This window comes from Hakea prostrata, chromosome 1, assembly GCF_041222555.1.
Source record: "Hakea prostrata isolate BN-2017 chromosome 1, UWA_Hpros_2, whole genome shotgun sequence".
Taxonomy (NCBI): Eukaryota; Viridiplantae; Streptophyta; class Magnoliopsida; order Proteales; family Proteaceae; genus Hakea; species Hakea prostrata.
Window position 1 is genome coordinate 68758246 of NC_142600.1, and position 21908 is coordinate 68780153.

The 21908-nt window shown below is 38.0% G+C and overlaps 2 protein-coding genes and 2 pseudogenes across 3 annotated transcripts; 2 read left to right on the plus strand and 2 right to left on the minus strand.

Moving 5' to 3' along the window:
- The first annotated feature begins 608 nt into the window (after positions 1 to 608).
- Positions 609 to 1208, plus strand: LOC149029593 (pectinesterase inhibitor 10 pseudogene; annotated as a pseudogene).
- Positions 1209 to 5513: 4305 nt separating this feature from the next.
- Positions 5514 to 6134, plus strand: LOC149029594 (21 kDa protein pseudogene; annotated as a pseudogene).
- Positions 6135 to 10206: 4072 nt separating this feature from the next.
- LOC149029595 (pectinesterase inhibitor 9-like) lies at positions 10207 to 11247 on the minus strand. The gene has a single exon (XM_089151051.1). It carries the CDS (start codon positions 11183 to 11185, stop codon positions 10607 to 10609), a length of 579 nt encoding a protein of 192 aa, XP_089007177.1. The 5' UTR covers positions 11186 to 11247; the 3' UTR covers positions 10207 to 10606.
- A 1826-nt stretch (positions 11248 to 13073) lies between these two features.
- LOC149029596 (myosin-4 protein (DUF641)) lies at positions 13074 to 20365 on the minus strand. 2 transcript variants are annotated; one of them, XM_089141964.1, is made up of 4 exons: positions 20111 to 20365; positions 19492 to 19541; positions 19057 to 19199; positions 13074 to 14735 (listed from the first exon to the last, which is right to left on the minus strand). In XM_089141964.1, exon 4 carries the CDS (start codon positions 14668 to 14670, stop codon positions 13390 to 13392), a length of 1281 nt encoding a protein of 426 aa, XP_088998090.1. In that variant the 5' UTR covers positions 14671 to 14735; positions 19057 to 19199; positions 19492 to 19541; positions 20111 to 20365; the 3' UTR covers positions 13074 to 13389. The 2 variants fall into 2 exon arrangements, with proteins under 2 accessions (XP_088998090.1, XP_088998089.1); XM_089141963.1 differs by lacking the exon at positions 19057 to 19199.
- Between the last annotated feature and the right edge of the window lie 1543 nt (positions 20366 to 21908).

A 21908-nucleotide genomic window follows, 5' to 3' on the forward strand; every position in this document is an offset into this window, starting at 1 on the left:
ATTAACAGAACAGGTGCTTTCATCCTATTTCACAACTTTCCTGCATTGACCCTTGCTAGCCATTCATGTCCTTCGAATGTTCATAAATCTATCAGCTCTGAGTGGTGATGTTTATTTATCTGTTTTTGATGAACTCCGTCATTGACAACCCTAATTGTCGTTCAATGCACAACTCCATATTTTCTAGTTAGAGAAAGAGATCGCTGAGCGTACCCAAAAAAAAAATGAGATTGCTGAGTAGATTTCACTTAATTATCAAATTAAAGCATCAGATCGCATCGCATAATATCATTTCATACACAGAGGTAGAACATGCCAGCTAATTGCCGCAGCCACACGTTCAGATTACTTGATTCCCCATTACCCCCCACAAATCCTCGTAATTAATTTAATAAATTCCAGATTTCCAGGTGATCGTTGAACAATAATGACACCCATTTCATATAAAAATGTACAGGTTCCTCTTACATATTCATCACTCTTCCTCTGAGTTCCTCTTAATATTCATCTCTCTCTCTCTCTCTCTCTCTCTCTCTCTCTCTCTCTGCTTGCAAGATAGAATCATGGAGATGAAAATTTTCACATCTCTATCTTCTTGCAATGTCTTAATGGCGGCCATTGTTGCTTTGACCATGGTGAAGAACTGCACAGCCGCCACCACCACCAATTCCAGCAACACCAACTTTATTCAGTCTTGCTGTGCGTCCACTAGGTACTCTAAATTATGTTACAGTTCTCTCTCTCCTTACGCAAGCTCCGTCGGAACAAACCGCACCAAACTAGCCATAGTGGCTTTGCAAGTAAGCTTGAACGCCACTCGAAACACATCGGCCTTAGTCACCAAGATCTCACGAAGACACGACTTAACAAACAGTGAAGATGCTAATATTAAAGACTGTGTTGATGAAGTTAGTGATGCAGTAGATCGGTTGAGGCAGTCTCTGAATGAGATGGACCATCTGGGTGGCTCGGATTTTGATTTCAACAAAAATAGTATACAGACTTGGGCTAGTGCTGCACTCACTGACGATCAGACTTGCTTGGATGGCATGGATGGGCTCGATGGGAAGATGGACAAGAAAATCACCAAGCATGTAATGTATGCTTCTAGGTTGACAAGCAATGCTCTCGCAATCATCAACAGCCTCACTTCCAACGACTCAAATTCGAAGAAGAAGTCCAACTCCAAAGCAACAGTGAAGCCCTAGTAGTTCTTTTATTTTCTATGTACAACAATTGCATCCACCTCCCATCTTTGTATTACTATGAATTAGTGCAATTGTCTTGGGTCGATCAGTGAGATAAATTATTGTTTGGTACATGATTCTTCAAAATGTGAAGAAGAAGAAAAGAAAAAACTTTTGGTTCGTTTTATTTTTTATTTTTTATTATTTCTTAACAAATTAGCAAGATTTTTTTCTTCTTACATGGCTTATGAAAATCATGAGTCGCTGCATCCCTGAGGCTGCGTTTGTTTGCAAAGATCGGGTGGGAAAAAAAATATATGTGGGCCCCATATGTAGCAGAGTGAGGGAGAATGAAAGAAAAAAGAAAGGATTTTGTGAAAAAATGATAGGAATGGGTCCCACTTTTTATTTTTCTCAATTTTCCCACATAGTTCCATCAAATATGGCTTGGGTTGGAAAAGTTGGGCTGTCACACTCACATTAGACAAGTTTTCTTGAATCTCTCACTTTTCCATCCCAAGCAACCAAACAATCTACAATTTTGGGATTTAAGGGAAAAGTAAGAAATCTATACTCTTATCAAGAATTTTTCCACCCCATCTTTATTATAGATAACAAACGCAGCCTGAGGGATTTAAATTATCTGCGGCGCCCAAAGTGGCTGCCATCCAGCTGCAGGCTACTATTGAGCGCCACGTGTCCCATCATAAATCTCAATCGTTGGATGATTAAAATGGACATAAAGTGCTTCAACTAATTTGAAATATCGAAACAATTGATCAAAAAAACTATATATATATATATATATATATATATATATATATATATATATATATCGAAACAAACTAAACCCATTTTCACTCACTCTCCGTAAGTCCGTCTCCTTCAAGCCATCCCTAGCCATGAAGCAGCAACCGACAATTAATTGATACAAACCCTAAAATTAAGACTACTGGAGGCCTCCAATCGCTTCTAATTTAATCATTATTCTTGATTCTTTCACTTCCCAAATGAAGTTGGGTGCTTTTCTGATCTTCTGAAAGGCTCTCTTTTTTATTTCATTAGCATTTTGGAGTCACTATCAGATACTCTATTGCAACATCTATAAGCATGAGTTGAGTTGATTTTGAATCAATTGGTCTCTTTTCACTCATTTTCTCTTTTTCAAAAGTATATGGTATAAGCTTTTCTTTCTTTGCAACCAGAGAACCGAAAGTTTAAAAACCCCTACAGCTATCAAAAATAGAACCCCAAAATAAAATTAAAAATGAACAAATATTGTTATGAAAAAACATTTCATAGACTTCTGCACCGGTAGGAACCATTTGAACCTAGGGTAACTAGTTCCAGTTTAGTTAGATAGTCGGCTTGACACATTCCGGAATTCACTTCCCAAATCATTTATTATTTGTTCTCGGAGCCATGCTAAGAGTGAATGCTTTATGGACTTATTGGGTACCACTTCTCAATAAAAGCACAGTTGTACGAGATAGCCCTCATCAAATGGCACACATGTCAAAGAATTAAATTCAACATTTAATGCCCTGTACCTATACATTTAATGAGCTGCTTTTATCAAGAGATGCGTCAATATGTCTAAATCACCGGGTATTACTTCGAGCCATTTTGTTGGGAAGAGCGAAGGAGACATATCACATCTAAAGTGTACATTTAGCAGAGTTCTCTGCCAATCTCATGAAGAGTGCACCAGACCAATGGCTTCTTGTGCAAGCTTGGTTTTGGCCTTGCTGTCCTTTCTAAGATCGGGTCTGACGATTGAATGGTTGAGGATTGTCTCCTCCTTGGTGTTTCATTCATCTATAAGAACGTTCATATGAACCTTCAGGAAGTAAGCTAAGTTAACCCAACATTAACTTCTGCAACTACCTAAGGGAACTATGCCTCTTCGGGCATTTACTCCTCGCTGAGAGGAATTGTGTTACCTAGAATCTAACTTCACCATCAGAGGCGGCCTACTCTCATTAGTTCATTTTTGTTGATAGATCTCTGGTTCGTAGCATTCCCTGGTTGAGCTGAAATAGGGAGATTATTGAGTAACATTTGGCACCATGTGTGAGAAAGAAATTCTTTTCATTCTTGTGAGGAGGACCCACAACAGAAGATTCAGAGACAAAAAATAGTGTAACTGTAGAAGAGAGAGCAAAAATAGATAAAGCTCTTCTTGTTATTGTTGATGACCAAGAAGAAATGGAGTAGGAATAGAAGAAAAAAAACACTTTGCTCAACTCCAAGGCTGAGTGTTAGTTGCATTGAGAGATTCCAGCAATGAAGAGTAAATTCAAGCTCGTTGATGATGTTCCGGCGAAACGAAGGAGGCCTCACTTCTCTTTCACACTTTTGTATCAACGAACATGACAATTTGTGGTGCAATACACCGGAGAAGACAGAAGAATCAAGAAATTGAATCCGATGTAGCTAGACGTCTAAGAATTGCCAGTACATTCCTACTTTTTCCCTATTGATCGTGTCTCTTACCACCATCTCGTTCGCCCTCATCATCGTTGTCAACATCGTTATCATTGCCGTCTTCAAGAGAGGAGGGTCAAGGTGAGTGTAAATGTTAAACTTGTTTTGGATTACTTGATGTTTGGTCTGATCAATCTAAATCACATGAACGAGTACTAGTTTGATAGGATTTCATTTAGATTTTATATCACAGCCATCCAATGGTTGTGAAATTCTTAGGATAGGTGTCACACTCATGTTTATTGTCACTGGATGACAAATTTTAATTTGCAGCAGTTGCTGCCAGTGGTTAGAATTTGGCCACATAGTCAAAACTAAATCAAACAGTTGTAAAAGAAAGTGCGGGATATTTGTGTAAATATAAAAAAAATATTACATAAAGGTTTAAAAGTTTTCAAATTTACAAAATCCAGTCCCCGAGTGGGGTGACATCAGTGAGAATGAAGCAAAAGCTGGAGAGAATCAATAGCATGAGTCGCCCATGTCGGGTTATAAAGAACCCACCGAATAGAACAATCAGCAAATAAGAGAAAAGAAGAACACAATAATAACAACTAAGAGAAAAGAAAGACACAATAATATATGGGCAAGAGAGAAAACTCCACTATAAATAAAGAAATATCCAAGAGAGAAGATATTTGGGATGATTAAAGAAGAAGGAAGAGGCATTCTTTTATAGCCTCTTCCTCTCCACATATTCCCACATCAATCGATGTGGGACTAATATTACAACAGCCCAAACCCAAGTTCTTCATCTGAGAGGAAGGAAGGTACCAAAAGGACTGCAGGTGGGGAAATTGCTTCGATCAACCGTCACCATAGAAGCATTTCCATGGATAACTTCATTGCGAAGATGCCTAGCTTTGGTGATGAGTCGCCAAAGTTACCACCATCTCGAAGGTCTGCAGGTGGCGATGGTGGTGGAACGACGAGGAGGTGGAGCCGAGGAGCACAGAAGGTTTGGGAATTTGGAATTGGGTCCGGTAGATTCAGAGACTAGATTTTGTAAATTTGAAAACTTTTAAACCTTAAGATGTAATACCATTTTGTTGTACTGTGCTGATCGGCCAATGAGTAGATTCTCCCCCAAATTTTTTCAATAAATTTTATTGCCCTTTGATTGAAAAAAGGGATTGTAATACGTTAACATCCACCTCAAATTCAAAAACCCCACTTCATTTTGGAATCTTGGAAACGTAAACAGTGACAGGATGCCTTTCGTATGCATGAATCAAATTATATACTATATTAAGTCCATATAGAACCCTCCAAGGCCGCGGTTCATAATATCGGATATATATCAAATATCATTTAATTATACTTCCTTGATTTGGTCGATTGTGCATCAATAGAATAAGATTAACTGTAGACAGGTTTCCTCTTTGATTCCAACTTCAAATTTCTTTGTTCTTCTTCTTCGTTGATAAGATTGTCTTGTTGGCATTCCTTAATTAGAACTTCAGCTCGTAGAGCAAGACAGGAGATATGGAGAGAGATTCCAAGTTCCAACAACTGGTTCTGCGATGAATCTCATGTTATTTCCTCTTGGAGCCTAATCTAAGTTAATGTTGATTAACTCATTAACTTGATCATCACGATTTCATGTCTTAATCAGCTTTATCAAACTTCAAATTTTATAAGCAAAGAACTCCTGAACAGTAAAGCACCACATGATCAGCCATCTCTGGTGCCACAAATCACGCTGCAAGAATGAATCTGGCGCATAAACAACATATGAGACCTTTCATGAATCCAACGCTACCTCTCCGTACGTCAAGCAAGTATTGCAGGTAAGATCCATGAACCAAAACCTAATTCTGCCCAACCCAGTACGTATAAATGGAGAATTGGTTCTCACCCTCTAAAGCAGAGAAAACCATGGAAGTGAAGGGCTTGAAAACCATTCTTCTTGTTCTTTCTCTTTGGGTCCTTATGAGTTCAAACATGAAGACCTGCTGGGCTAGCAAAACCAGCAACACCAGTTTCATTCAGTCATGCTGTGCGTCCACCATGTACAAGAAGCTATGTTACTCTTCTCTTTCTCCCTACGCAAGCTCCGTCAGAACAAACCGCACCAAACTGGCTGTAGTGGCATTGAAGGTAAGCTTGAGTGGCACAAGGAACACATCGACCTTGCTCGGCAAAGTGTTGAAGAGAAATGATTTGATGAAAGATGAGAGGGCTAACATCAAAGACTGTTTCTCTGAGGTTAAAGATGCGAAAGATGAGCTGAAGCAGTCTCTGGAAGAGATGAAATATCTGGGTGGCTCCGATTCTGAGTTCACCTTAAACAGTATACAGGCTTGGGTCAGTGCAGCACTGACTGATGACGAAACTTGCTTGGATGGACTGGATGGGCTTAACGGTCAAGTGGTGAAGACGATCCGGAAGAGTGTGACGCTTGCTGAGAGGTTGACTAGCAATGCTCTCGCCATCATCAGTGGTCTCACATCTAACTAGCTCAAACTCCAATCCCAAAGAGAGAATCTTGAATTAATATGTATTGCAAAAACTGTTTATACACTATATCAAGCATCATTAGGCGTTGATCATCACAGATTTCATGTGATTTGGTCTCTGATTCTAATAATAGATGTCGAATATTTGACTAATAAACTCAGTAGCCGATGGAACGAGTCAAAATCAAAGCAAAAATGCCAATGTGAAGAAATATTTGAAAGACTCAAAAAGTTTTTTTTTTTTTTTTTTCTCCATGGGCACCTGATGTATAAAGATACAAGTAATAAATCTCATCAACTTAGTGGTATTCTTTTTAGAACAGCCATGCATACCTTGTTCACGTGTCGAAAGTCTTCCTAGCATAGTTCAGATTCAATTTGAGGTCTAGAAAAAATATGGACCTAGACAAAAAAAGCTAGGGTTTAATTGTAAATATAATTTTTTTTATGTACATTTAAGGGTTTTAAAAGTTGGTAAATTTACTAAATAGAACCCCTCACTCTACCGACTCTAATCCTTCGTCTCTCGAGATCAACTCGTCGGAGAAGGTTAATCCAGGCATCAAACCTCATTTCTTGAGCCAAAACATCGCACAAAAGCTGCCGGAGAAGAAAATCCCTTCAACATAAGCGATTAATCGTTCTGCAAACGATTTTGACCCATCGATCCTTCGAATTGCGTCCACTCGGCTTTCTTCTTCATGCAAGGAATAGTTTCAATTGCCCGAAAGAGACGATCTTTCTCTGAAGAATCCTTGATGTAGGTTTCAAGTAAAAAATTGTACATTTCAAAGTGGATATTAGCGATCTGAAAGCCGTAGAAGACACGAGCTTCAACAATTAGGTTGAACTTCTTTCATGAACCAACTGGCTAGGTTTTCGAGGACGAATCCGTTTGAGGAGGCAAAAAAGGCAAGAACCTGGTGATGAAATGTTTTTCATTTACTCGTTGATGGAACTTCTTTCTGGAACTTCTTCAATACCTTCGTTGAGGTTTGGAGAGGAGTGAAGAAAATCTCAAAGCCACTGAATTTCCGCATGGAGAATCATTGATTCTTGAATAATCGAACTCGAACCGAAACACGGTAATCTCCAGCTAGGGCACGACAAAAGGGATCAAAATAAGCACCACATGAATGATCAGCCCATCTCTGATGCCACGGATCGTGCAGTGACGATGGCATGTGAAAACATTAATGGCACATGATTTCGATTCACATTAGTCTGACTTGGACTCTCTCCTTAATTATCTGCTAATTAATCCTCTAGCATTAAAACTAATCGCAGAAAGAATCTTACTCAGTCATCCATCGATCATGTCATGCAGCAGAGATGTGGCCTTTGTGTCGAATCCAGAATCCCAAATAAACACACCAGATCTTCTCTGTTCAGAGCTCAATTTCTGGTGATTAGCTGACCATAATGACTCTCTATTTTACTTGAAAAAAAGAACATCTCTAGCTTCCATTCCCTAAAGAGACTAAAGACAGGAAGTGATCTTAAGAGATGAAACGCTTTACATCTCTGATGGCAGCCATTAACGTCACTCTTTTGGAGCTGGTGAGCTGAAACATGAAGACCTGTTCAGCAACCAATACGTTGAAATTCTCTGCACTGCCCAAAGTAGCAGCATTAATTCTTTAGTAAGCTACGAATGAGCAAATATGCGTTTGTTGAAAATTCTAATTGTTGGAAAATGAAAACGTTTTTAAGCCGGGCTAACCAATTTGATTCATTGATCAAACCAAACCGGCAATTGAATGTGACAATGGCTTTATGCGGCAAGGCTTTATACGGCAACAAGACAGTAACATTGTGGGAATTAAGCTGTTCAACTTTAGTACTGCGCATTATTCAAGTCTCAACCTGTAGAAAGAGGGTAGAGGTTTATTCACCGATGGTTTTACTAAAACCAAATTGGTTAGGCCAGTTTAAACATTTTCATCATCTAATTGTTATAACTTTAAGGAAAAACATGGTGTTCATTCGTATTTTGTTGATGGATGGTTACTACCTTGGCAATGCAAAAGATACTAATTCATTACCAACACCACCACCAGCAACACCCACTTTGTAAAGCCCCCTCCCTTATTTATTGGCAATGCCCTTCACATTGGTCTCGTGTTGAGTATCAGTTATTCAAAAGTTAGATATCTTTTAATATTATGCAAGTCCAATTAAAAATATTTACAAGATAAATTTATCAAAACTTCAATTTCCAAACAAAAGAACAATCACCAAGTGGATGAACATGTAAAAATGATTTTACATAAAAATTGATAGATTTCCCATCACAGAAAAGTTACCAAGCACAAACCTAGTATATTGTAGTGTACTTCTACCACACTAGTGCAGCCTTTTATGTAAAGTAATAAGTCCAAGGAAATCACGAGTTCGAAACTTTGCTGCTACCACACCATCTCTCAGGGGCACCCCCCAAGCGGGGGCCCCCCCCGCGTATTTTTTTTTAAAGGTAAAATAATGGGTATAAATGTCATCCCTAACTAGTTAAAAATAACTCATCAATCCTATTTAGCTCCCCTCTCTTCTCTCACATCTTCTCTATATTCTCCTTTATAAACGTGGGTTAGGGGAAATTTTTGGAAAATTATATTATGAAATATTCAAAATGCCATTTCTAATGCAAACCAACACGCCATTTATTCCCCCATCGTCTTCTATTTATTCTCCCTATAAGATCAGGAAAATTTTTCAAAAAAAAATTATTAAATATTCAAAATGTCATTTTAATGGAAACTAACCCTCAATCTCATTTATTCTCTCATATCTCATCTTTCCTCTCTCCTCTCTTCTTTTAATTATTATCTCGTATTTCTTTCTATTTATTCTAAGCGTGGTTTAGGAAAACTTGGAAAAAACTTCTTTCAATTAAGTTATCTTCTCTTTTTCAATTTATTTATTTCTCTTTTACTTTTTTATTTGATTTTATATCTTATCTCTTGTGCAATTATTATTGATTTTATTTATAATAAAATATCTATAGTTAGTAAGGTAAGTAACTACCAGGTTTACCCTTTCTTAAACAAAAAAGAAGATTTTGAATTGAAGTCATGTGATTTTTTAACGCTTAATTTATCTATATCTTGTTAAAAAAACAGCTACCAACACCTTACCTCTCTTCTCCCAGGCAGAATTATTTTAATGCGAAAAACATTGGTGCTCCGTAATCGGACTTTATTGTGCCCCCACCCGCACCTCACTGTAGAATCCTCGTTCCGCCCCTGATCTCTCTTTTCCAGGACAGAATTGTTTTAATGTTGCTGTGAATTTATTGTGCAGCACCTAAGTAGAGCTCCTCCGAGCCTGTTTGATAATGACAGAAAAAAACAAACTTACCATTGCGTTGCTCCGACTACTTATGCTGGCTATTAATGTAAATAATAATAATCGTAGTTGGAGATTCTGAGCGTTAGGAGCAAGCACCATATGGTAGTGTGGAAGTTTTATATCCACTTAATTATTATCCTTTTTCGGTTTTTTCGGTAACCCAGTTGCTGAAAACCTCGGAAAAGTCCACTATCTCCATGTGATCTGCTGCGGTGGGCTATGTGCCCAATCTTGTCTCTTTATTTAATTCAGTTAATAGTGAATTTAACAATTGAATAACAGCATTTCACAGATATTTAGTGAGAAGATTAACTAATGGACTCAATCGTCTTCTCTAACAGCAGCACTGCTGGGTTCGTTCGATTGCCATTTCCATCTCCATATCTTTTTCCTATCTTGTGAGATGATATTCCACTGATCTTCCCACCTGGGTCTCGTGGCTGGGTTTGTGGAATTCAACGAATGAGTTGGAACTGTGAGAATTGATTTTTCTCCAAGTCATTAGCCACCATTTCTCTAGCAGATTCATCTAAGGAAATAAATTAAATTACATCGACCAATTCCCTTTCTACAGTGCCTCCTTACACGAATTCAAAGGACCCAAAGAGAAAAAAATGCAGAAGGTTTGGTTATTCTCCAACTGCTCCTTTTTTTTCCTTCCAGGTTGGTTGGTAGTTGTGGACTTGTGCTATTGGATACCGACCAGAATAACAGAATTAATTCTGCTTTTCAGGAAAAGCCACTAATTGCGGCAGGATTTTCCTTTGATTTCCCCTTCTCCAGTTTGATCTACTCCTCTGTTTCCCATTCCCTACATTATTGGATCTCCGTTTTCATGGCGGTTTTTGTTTTCACTCAGCTATTGTTGCAGGATTTTAAATTGGGAGAAACAGAACTGGGTTCATAAGCTAAGCATCTCAAGATTCAAGAAATTGAAGAACACTCAACTCTGCCCTGTTGGGCAACTGATTTTGTTTCAGAGTGAAAATAGGAAACAGAGCTTCCAATACATTTTTTGTACCTAACACATAAGTATATCCACACCAAACTAGTATAACATCAAACACAAAACTAAAACCAAATTCAAAACCCAAATCAAGCTAACAAGGCTTCTAAGCAACAGGGTCAGTGACTGGAAGCATAACGGTTGATCAAGGCCAAGGCATTGCTGGTGACTTGAGCTACGGTGGTGATTCTGCTTTTAATTGAAGTTTTGACATTCCCATCCATGGAATGCCCAGAGAACTCATCAACACAAGTGTTATCATCAGTAAGTGCAGCACTGACCCAGGTCTGAACATTGCTCATATGCCACGAGAAATCACTCTGAGAAGTTGTACTCGTCTGCTTCATCTCTTTACTGGAAGTGCTAAGCCGATCCACACTGTCGCTCATGTTATCTACACAGTCCTTCAAGGCTTTGTACTCTTTGGTCTTCAAATTCTTCGCTCGATACATCTTTGACACATATGATGATCCAGATCTGGAATAGGAAAGGCTAACTGTAAGAGCTACCTGGGCTAACTGCTGAGCATTATTGGGTCGGATTTTGCTGGCATAAGGGGAAAGGGTCTTCACACAAAGGCTTGGGTAGCGAGTGGTGTTGCATGAGCTCTTTATGTAACTCAGAGAACTGGAACTGTTGCCTGCAACTATGCAGAGGAAGGAGAGTAGAAGCAGCAAGGAAAATGCTGCTTGAGACATGTTGGAGAAAGAAATGAATTTGAAACTGGTGAAAGGCTTGGTGTCTCAGATTGGGTTGTGTGAGGAACTGAGGATTACTATATATAGAGTCTCACCCTGATACCTGATATGAATGCTTTAGTTTATGATTGATTGATTGGTCTGTACATGTTACCATTCACATAAGATGTGTGTTCACATTAGATTTGATTAGGCCTTCTATTGTTTGATTAATTAGCGGTAATCTAGGTAATTAAAATGTTTATATTCTTCTCCCTGGCCATAATGGGTTTATGACTTCTGAGTTTTGAGCAATGGATTAGGCCTATGGGTTGAAATGAATTAAGTCAAAGAAATTGCCACTCAGAACCAATAATAATGATGATAAGCCTTAAAAATGGCGGAAAAATGGCTGAAATTTAGGAAATGATGTCTGAAAGGCACCACTTGAGGGTGCCTCACATGGAAGAATTACTGCAACTTTAAAAAAAAAAAGAGAGAGAAAAGAAGAAGACCTGGTTTTAGACTTTTTGCAAATTGAGCCATAATTGATTTCTTTTCACTTTTCAGAAACTGGATATTCCGTTTTGAAATGGGCTCTCACCCTTTTTACCATTTGAAGATGAAAAGTAGTCTAGAATTTCATAGACTTTAAATGGAAAGAGAAGAGGAAGCGGAGAAAACAACAGTAGGAAAGAAGGTTCCAGATTGGCAGACATGTGATATTTTCTTACGATGCATTCACACCTTTTGGGCTTTTCATGTTCAAAAACGCTGTAGTGATGATACACCTAATCTGATTTTCAGTTTCTGTTTAACACTAGGAAGAAAAGTTCAGTACAAAACTACTATGTGGCAATGTCTGCATTTTCACAAGGTTTTTCAAATTCATTGACGACTCTCTATCACATATTTAGAAAGGGCCCACGTCTGATAAAATGAATCTTTATAATGTATGACGATAGGGCTTCGAGATAAGATTATCCTCTAACCTGGAGGGTTGAAGTAGGGATTCATATCTTCTGTAATTTCTTTTTTTACAATTCCCTGTAATTCCCTCATAGGATTGAGAAAGTTCAAATTCGATTAGAATAATTTCTACAACTTTCTTGGAATTCTGTTTGATGTTTCATTTCATAACAATACTGAAGAGAAGAAAAACAAACATTAAGGATCAGTTTCCTTTGACAGCAATGAAGGATACAGTTCAAGTTTCCTTGACGGAAGAACGAAAAAAGAGGTGTGAGAGGCAAGGTCGGACTTGAATCGGGTTTTCTAACGGGTATAGGATGAGATCCATTTAAACTTACATTTAGACTAGAGTTTCAATCTGAATCATTAATTTGGTATATTACACGTGTCCTTTTGTGAAACTGCACTACTGTGCAGAGCAGAGAGATGTGCACAGCAGAAGATTTTTTTTTTCCCCAAAAGAGAAGTGGTGATACCCAAAAAAAAAAAAAAAGACAATAATTATGGTTGTGGATTTTACAGTTCAAAAGTGGTGAACAGTCAGAAATCTCAATCAATAGCAAAGGAATGTGCATAAATCGTTTGTAGAAAGAAGAATCACAAAAAAAAAACCATGAATATGTAAAAATTGTTTGCTGAAGAATTGTATAGAAAAAGTTTGTAGAAGAAAGATTAACACTAAACGTGTTGGGAGTGAAAATTTGATAAGTTTTGACCTTTTTTTTCATGCCATTATTATCAGTATTATTCTCATAAAATTCAGATTGGCAAGGATTAATCATGAATTTTATTTAATCAATGGAAAAAACGCAAAATTAGGCAAATAAATCGTACCATTCGGATTCGGAGAATAATTCGCAAATTATTCGAAGAATTAAATAACTCTTTGGAACAAAACCAAGGACAATGCTAGCTATCACACTAGTTAAGGGCAATATGATCGATTTAGGATCTCTTGTCCTTGATATTCATATCAAAATTCCAATCAAGCTACTCATAAACACGAGGAACATGACACCAATCATAAAAAAGTTTGGTATTCTTAAGGAGAATCCCTCGGCTAGCTCTGAATCCTCACATTTCAGTATATATCCATACTTCATCGATTAAAGGAAGGACAAAGCAACTTACATTTCTCTTCAAAAAAGCTGGATAAACAGTCCAGTGTCAACAGCAGAAATAAATATATATTACAAAAAGAGAGAAAGCTGCAAATAAGCACACAAATAAATACTTCCTACAGTACATCCACTTCAGAAGCAGGTCGACCATTCAGTACACTTCATCCCTGAAATGTAAACCTTGGACTGGATAACACTTCCCCCAATCCAAAATCCTGGCATAACCATAAGACCAACCTTAGGACACTGATTGCTATCATCAAGCATCCCATCTTGCACCACACTTTCCATGTAAACCTCTGAGAACTCACTCCCACTCTTGACCTGAAAGACTTTAGCCTTGGGATCAAAAGCATTTGCTAGCCTATGTAAAAGCCATATAGACTTGGCGAGTTTCAGAAATGCCTGATAGAAGGGAGTCCTTGGATGGCCACCACCCATCACATAGTTCCTCTGATCCAAATTGCCAAAAAAGGAAGCCTCCATCTTTGGATGAACCACAACAAGGAACTTGCTGCGACAGAATTTTCCAAAAATAGAATCTGGGTTTTGGCTCAAAATGTCCAAGGGATCCATTGGTTTCAGGGCAAGAAACTGATGGAAGAATCCATCTTTAGTGACAACAAGATTATCTGATTTGACCAAGAAGCTCTCTTCCTGAAACCCACTGAACATTCTTTGGCATATATGGGACTCAAATGCATACTTCTTGTGAGCCCTTTTTGCATAAAAAACAGTGGGCTCGATGGAGCTGGCTGCTGCATCAAGATCCCATCCCGCAGCTTTCATCATGTTGATCAGTGGTTTAGAGAAATCATGGATGTCTCTGTAAGCAGCCTCCACAGATGAGGAGAAGAGATCTGGAGTTAAATCCATGGAGAAGAACCCATTGACATTCCCTGAATCTTGAGATTCTTTGGCAGGCAAGCCCCTTAGCTTGAGCTTCTTCTCTAGTCTTATCCGTTTCTGGTTTGATTCTTCAATCTGCTGTTGCAATTGAAGAATCTCAGAATCTTTAGACTGGAGCTGCGACTGGAATTTCTTCACCATTACCTCATAAGTCTTCAACAAATTCTGTTGTTCTTGAATTTCGGCAGCTAAACGGGAGTCCTGAGGAGAAACAGAAACAGGTTTCGGATTGTTCTCCCTGTAAGAGTGCTTGAGTTCCGAGAGGTTCTTGAGTTCTGCAATCACAAGTTTGTCAGCAGCTTGAATCTTGTTTGGGTCATAAGGAGTATGGGCTTCTTGGAGCCGAATATAGGCTGATTTTAAAGAGGAAATGTTCGCAAAGATTTTGGATATCAGAGCATCCAAGGGTTCCTGATTCTGATTCATGGTTTCTTCAAGAGGCTGAGGGTGGACCTTCTGGTTGTTCTCACGAATTGGGATTTCTTTCGATCCCGTAGGTAGCATAGTTGCTTCCTCCGATGGTTAAGTTGTGAGGGTTTTCTTCAGAGAAAACACCAGTAGAATTTAACCTACAAAACTCCAAGCCCCACAAGACATTTATCAGATCAGACAGAGTTTATTAAATCAACAATTAAAAAGGATAGAGACTTCAATTTTCTAAGCTAACAGTTCAAACAACTAATTGCTTTAAGTTTTAACATAGAGATTTTGGGTGGGGGTTATGATGGGGGAGCATAAGTACGACTGCCTATGTCTCAAGGAACCCTTTACAACTCGGTAATTTTGAGGTTCAGAATCTTTCTGAAACAAACAACTCAAAAGCTCCATTCATCCGTAAGGCATCACCATGTCCATGAACATAAATTTTCAATTGGGTGCTACCAGTGGTTGTATAGTGTTTCAAGATTGACAATAAATCATCATAGTGAAGTCGAACAATTCCAAGCTTGGAATCTGTATTCTGGGAGATACCAAAACAAATGGAATAGGCCCTACATATTGATCTGGGAGATACCAAAACAAATGGAATAGGCCCTACATATTGATATGCATGAAAGTAGAAACAGAAAGCAACAAAGGAAGAAAAAGAGGAGGGAGCGCGGAGGGGAATAAAATTCTAAAAAAATCAATTCATGGCTACAAGACCAAGCACCAATAATATTCATTTCTCATTAAATTCACCCATCAGATGATTTTGTGCCTGGTTCCATGGCATTTTGCCAGACCTGAGGCAGAAAATGTTACTAACTAGGAATGAGGTACACAGTTTTTAAGCTTAAAAAGATTGACATTCAGTCCCAACCCAAGTACCCAACCCCATCTGGTCTGAATTAGCCACATTTAGAATTTCAGGACCAAATTCAGTCATGCACCGCCACTGCTGTAACAAAAATTAAAAAAAGTACAAACAGAAATGAAAAGGAGAGTCAAGATGAAACAAAATTTAACACGGTTCACAGACTATTATGATGTGTTACATCCTCATGCAAAGCTGAAGATGATTCACTACACAATGAAATAAAGTTACAATGAACATCATTCAAGAACATCCAAAACAATCCTGCAATTATCACCCAGAAACTTTTAAGTCGGATATGATTAAGAAGATGTTTCACTAAGACAGTTCTTGTGATTTGTGGCTTGTAGCCATTTGCGCTTCTCATAGTGGCTGTTCTTCACTAATGCAATCAAAAGACCAAATATGGGCTACAGCTCTTCTTTCTAAGGATAGCTGAAGCCAGTGAGCTGCTCAAAGGAACATTAGATGATCATTGTTTCCATGTTAGTGCTTGAGGCCTGTGAATCTACCAATCCCTAGCATGCCATTACCAGTGCTTCTTACAGTCTGGACTCCCAAGTCCATCAACAATATTATTTCTGTTTCCTCGCATGCAATACTCGAAGTGACATCAAATAACTTGTGGTTCAACCTCATGCACTAGTCTATGCACTTCGTTAGCTCATTTTATTTCTGGTCACGTGGTCATCGCTGCCCTCGACGTCTTGTTGGAATTTTAGGCCTTGTATCTAGCATGGCCTCAAACAGAGCTGATTGGAAGGCAAGAATTCATGTAGCCAACCCCATTTAGTTGGGACAAGGCCGCTTGTTTGTTATTGTCGGTTCATCAATAGTATTTCTTCTTTCTTATTTTATTTCAACTTGATTCTTCAATAGTGTTTCTTCTTTCTTATTTTATTTCAACTATTTTCTAGCATAACCTTCAAGATTGATGTTGATTCCTTTAATGCCAAATTTCTCATATTACGCCTCCTTTCTATGATAAACTCATGTTACAACTTTTAATTTGCTTCCAAGTTTACACTTTGGCTTGGATACAACCATGGCATTCCCTCCTTCTTCTTTATCTACCAAAGGACCCTTAAAAAGTTTTGAGTATTTACCAAACTGCCATTATCTGATGCCTTTTAACTACTTTTGAAATGCATCAAATGGGTTGCCTCATAGATGATCCAACACCAAGTTCTGCAACCCCACAGATTGCATCATTTGATATTTTTCACTTGTCTGATCACATGTTGCCAAAATTTTTAAAATCACTGTTGGTATATGTGTTTGCAAAAGACTCCAGACCGCATCAGCTTAGGATTTGCAGATGATTTTTAATTGGTAATCGCCCAGGATGATTGTTGCCATTGCTATTAATGATCCAGCCTATCTGGCATTTTATTAGCTACCACAAGGAGGACATTGGAGAGTATTGGGATCATATTAATTATTAGTGGCTCTCTTGCTTGTTGAGTTTATTGTGGTGCTCATTCTTTAATATCTAGATTATTGCTGCCATATGATGGACTGTTCTCTATTGCATCATCCACATCATTTTGTTTCCATGAAGTGGGAGGAAGATTGGACATTCACAACTCATCAACTGAAGATATGGGTTGAAGATGAATATCACTATAGGGAAAATTATGTTACACCATTCTAATTGCAAAAAATTACTTTCAGTCGCATGCGAAAAGACCATTCTAAATCTATCCTGATGTGACCAGGCCCAGCCCACATAAAATCCATTGAGATTTGGACCATAAAACAGACCCTAAAAGGTGCACCAAGGACTGGCCGAATTTTGTCCAGGGGTGTATTTTACCCCCTCTTTTGGAGCCCAATTAGGGCAGGTCAGACGCATAATGCTATCAGGAATCCATATCTACTTCTATTGTTGAGTTTGGGTTTGCTTTGGTCAAGTTATTGAAGACTTCCAATCTGAGAAGGAGACCAAATTAGAGAGGGATTCTCTAAGTCAGATCCACTCCTTTCAAGGAATCTAGATCTACTTTTATTTTATAATTTGGATCTTTCCTTGATGAGCTATGATAGAGTCCTTGTTGGAGTGAGAGTCCTTGTCTAAGTAAGAGTCCCCACTTTGTATCCAATTTTCAAGTAGGATTCCTTCTGGAAGTTGGTTAGTTGTTTTTGCAAGTTACATTTGATTAGGGGTCTAGTTGTTTTATTTAAGTTATTGTGTTGTGAAAGGAATCCCAATCCAAAGTGGAATCCCTAAGTTGAGTCCAAGTATGTTTTCTAATTAAAGTCAAGTAAGAGAGTCCTAGTTTAATTTTCCCTTGATGTAAGGCTATAAAAAGAGCCACCCCCTCATGTAAAAATCAGATTTGATGAATAACATAAACCAGCATTGAGGGAAGACTTGGGAATCATGGGAGAGAGCCTCATGACTACGGTTTTGACGCTTTCTTGCTTTCTGCAATTACCAACACTTGCAGCAGTACCAGAGTTAATCAGTTTCAGCAACCATGACCACCGAGTGATCTTCCATCCCATCAAGTGAAACCCCAGCCCCTGCCCCTACCCTCTTACCTTCCCTAGCAATGGCAAAAAATGCACCCACCTTTCCTTCATCATTGCAGCAGTAGCAGCCCATCCCAATCCCAGAACCCCTAGGATTTCCTACCCCTTTCACCCTATCTTTCCTCCATTAGGATTGCACCTTCCTTTGAATCCTTTCCCCGGTAATCATCACTTTAATTACATCACAGCCCCCTCCTTCATTAGTTTATAATTTTTCTGCAATTCATCTTCAAACTCCAGACCTAGAAAACCTAGTTTCACTAAAACTCTCTTAAGTCCCAAACCCCTCAACCAAACCCTAAACCCTTTTAGGAATACCTTCTCCTATACCTTCTCTACCTCCCTTGGGACCCTAACCAAGAGTCCTAAGCCAAATACGACACCTATTTTGGACCCTAGCCTTGAGAGATTAATTCTGAGATTATAAAATAATAAAATCAAAGCTAATTCTAGCCCTAAAGCATACAAAGCCTAGCTTGTTAGAATACTGCAATCATCTCTGTTGAAACAGAAAACTTTTCATTACATTTCCAGCTCTAGACCTAACCTGGCCGAACCCTAAACCCCTTCCCAATTAACCCTAGACTACCCTAAACCTAACCTTAAGACTTGGGATTCAACTTAGCCCATCTGCAAGGTGTTTGGAGTAGTATTTGCTGCTGTCCTGTGAGATATTGACCTAAACAGCAAGCTTTTGACCCTATTAAGTGCTACTGGTTCTAATTGAGAGGATCCTGAAGACTGGGCCAGACCCTGGGTCCCCAGCAATAAGGGGGAAAAGAATGACAGAAAGGTCACTAAGATAGAGGGTAGTAATATTGCAATGTGTTGGCTGTTAAGTTGTTTATTAGGACACAAATCACAATTCAAAACAATAGAGCTTGATTATTGATGTATATAGGATGCATCTGGTCCTTTGGCCCCACATTCAGAAAATCTTTGGTTTTACCTAATTGGGATTCAAGTAGAGTTATATCCATTGCTCACTTCCCTTGATGTTTCAGAAAATCTCCGAAGAATGAAAAGTATAACATAGAAGCAGAATGCAAGAAACGAACATTTGAACAGGCATGAAGAGAGACTGAAACCAAAGTAGCATTGACAGAAACATGTAAGAAAATGATTAAATCCAAAATGAAACTGTTCCACTTCCAACATGGATGTATCGTATAGAGATGAAGCCTGGATAAAGCAGCCAATGCTGATACAAACAAGCAAACAAAAGAATTGTTACAAGGGGCATGAATAGAAAATGCAAGAACAGGTAAAATACACAATGTTTTGCTAACATTAGTGAATCATAAGGGCAATCATGTGAGTAAATCAAAAGAACAATGCGCATGTAAAAGATTGCAAAACATACATAACCAGAAATAAAGGATCCTTTATGGATCTTAAAAACAGCATCAGTTCTACTGAACAGAACTACTAAAATTAATTGAACTTCCAGAAAATACTCGTTGAAATAGTAATTAGGAAGAAGAATCACTTACCTATATTGACCACATGCCAGCAATAGTAAATGTCCAGCAAACATAATACCCTAGAACCCCAAACAGAATAAACAAAATTAATAATTTGGTTGTTATTTTTTGAAAACCAGGTCCCGGATGTCATAAATAACAATATGCTAGAAATACATAAAAACAGCTGTGCATAACAAAGTATCCAATCCATATCACCAAGAAAAGGTATACCTAAATCCAACTGAAGCTCTTACCCATTTTAGATATCCTCATAGGAAGACAATATTATTTATCAAACTAGGTGAAAAATCCAGTCTTTGGGTTGATAATGTAATTTACTCTTACCAATCACTACAGTCTCCTATGCAAAAAGTTCATCGAGATGGGATTTCCTTATCTCTGATCAATGATCAAAACATATCTTACGCAGATATAATCAGAAACTCAGTCGTGAAATCAATATAGTTGATTGATTTCAGCAAACGTTAAACAGAGATAATCCATCCGCCTTCCTTTCAAATAAATTCGAGATTATCTTAAAACCCATACTACTTTCTAAATATCCTGATCAGATGTGCAACTCGATACTCCCCACCCTACCCCAAAACCATAAACTGAAAAAAGAGGAGATGAAAGTATTGCTCACCAGAAAACTAGGGTTTCGGGATGTATTGCAGTTGTCACTGATTAAGTCCTTGAATATCCCGTTGGATTTGTATGCTCAGAAGGAAGTCTTGACTCTTGAGAAGAACGAATCCAATCTCTAGATTTCGAGTCTATAAATGAACACAAAAGAATCCGAAGTTTCCGATCTACAAAAATGGTAGGAATAGGGGGTTAGCCTGTTAGGCTTCTTTCTTAGGCTTGCGCAAGTCTGGGAGACAATGGCAGTCTCTCTGTAAATGATATGCGGCATGTGCATATTAATAATTTTGTTTAAGCCATTTAATTCCTACTTAATTTCTCTTAATCACGGTTACGTTACCACTGGCCACTCGGGCAGTGGGGCCATTAAACGAAGAGTAATTCTCTAGTCAACGGACATACGCAAATGGTCTCTTTGGAAGAGTCCGGATCAGCTACCCGTCCGGGTAGCACTCTGTGCTCTCCGACAACTTTATCACTATAAGTATAGGGGAACCCAGGGGTTGGGTGATGATTTTTTTTTTTTTAACCTATGGGTCCCACCGAATTTGTGGTGGTAAAGCCATTAGGGGAGCACTCTGTGATTCCTTGACGGGGTGATGATCTAGATTCTCTTTGGAATGCCATTCTCTCGAGTCTCCATCTACAAAAATGTGCTCAGGTGATGCTTCTAAACCATAATGGTGGGTTCGTCTGTAAATATTAAAAATAAAATTAAAGAAAAAAATTTAAGTGGATCCCACATAGACCTTATCCTATGGATCAAAATCGTCAGTGGAACATATTGTTATCACGGACAGAAAGTTGATCCTTACTCTCTTTTTTGTGGGTAAAGTTCGGAAATTTGAATGAAAAATTACACAATTAGTTACTTTTAGATTTTCTTTTACAAAAATAATCATTCAATATTCAGTTAATAAAACTAGCTAAAACTAAGTTTGGATTCACAAAATTAATCAAAAACATTAATTATTTTTTCTCGTTTTGACATTTTTTACTTATAAAACTAATCATACGGACAAATTAAGCAATCATGAAAGCAATGGGTAAAAACAAGAACAAAGAGTTGGGATTGCACGAAGAAGATTATGGTTGCTTAGTTTAGGGATAAAAGTGTCCAAAGGAGATTAAAAATCATTGTTTTCAATAGTTTTGGTTAATTTTGTTAACTGAAACGTTGAATGGCCACTTTTGTAAAGGAAAATCTAAGAGTAGATAATCATGTAATTTTTTCAATATTCTAATGTATGACTCGTGGTCCATACATGACCCTATATGAGAGTCAGACCGATGTCCCATTGCACTAGTGAGATCAAAGCCTTGAGGCATTGGCTCACTAAATCCACATTAGTCATCCACTAATCGCAATCTAGGTGATTAAGTATTTTCAAACGATTGATGCTCTCTTCGGGAGCAAAGTCAGGATTTAAAATCAAGGTCAAATAATGGTAAGTTGTGCACCTTAATTTTTATGAATTTTTCAAATACCCTAAAAGCTAATTATTGATAATTGCCATTTTATCTATTATATTTATCATTAATTACAAATTTTCTTTAATGTGAGCCAAGTAGTAGTATTTCACACATAAAAAGAAGGGAGAAGGATTTCTATAGGAAAATTTAAAAAATTGGAGGTAGGTGGAGGGGAATCAAATGCTGGTATTCATACATGGAAAGAGGGCAAGAGGGATTTCTATAAAAAAAATTGCAAATAAACTTTTTCTAGATAAAAATGAATTCTAGATTCCATAATTGTAAGATTTCTAGCTTTTTGCTAATATCATATCTCTTGATTTTGA

Excerpts from the sequence above, each read along its gene's own strand:
- LOC149029595 (XM_089151051.1), bottom strand. The coding sequence starts at position 11,185 with ATGTCTCAAGCAGCATTTTCCTTGCTGCTTCTACTCTCCTTCCTCTGC.
- LOC149029596 (XM_089141963.1), bottom strand. The coding sequence starts at position 14,670 with ATGCTACCTACGGGATCGAAAGAAATCCCAATTCGTGAGAACAACCAG.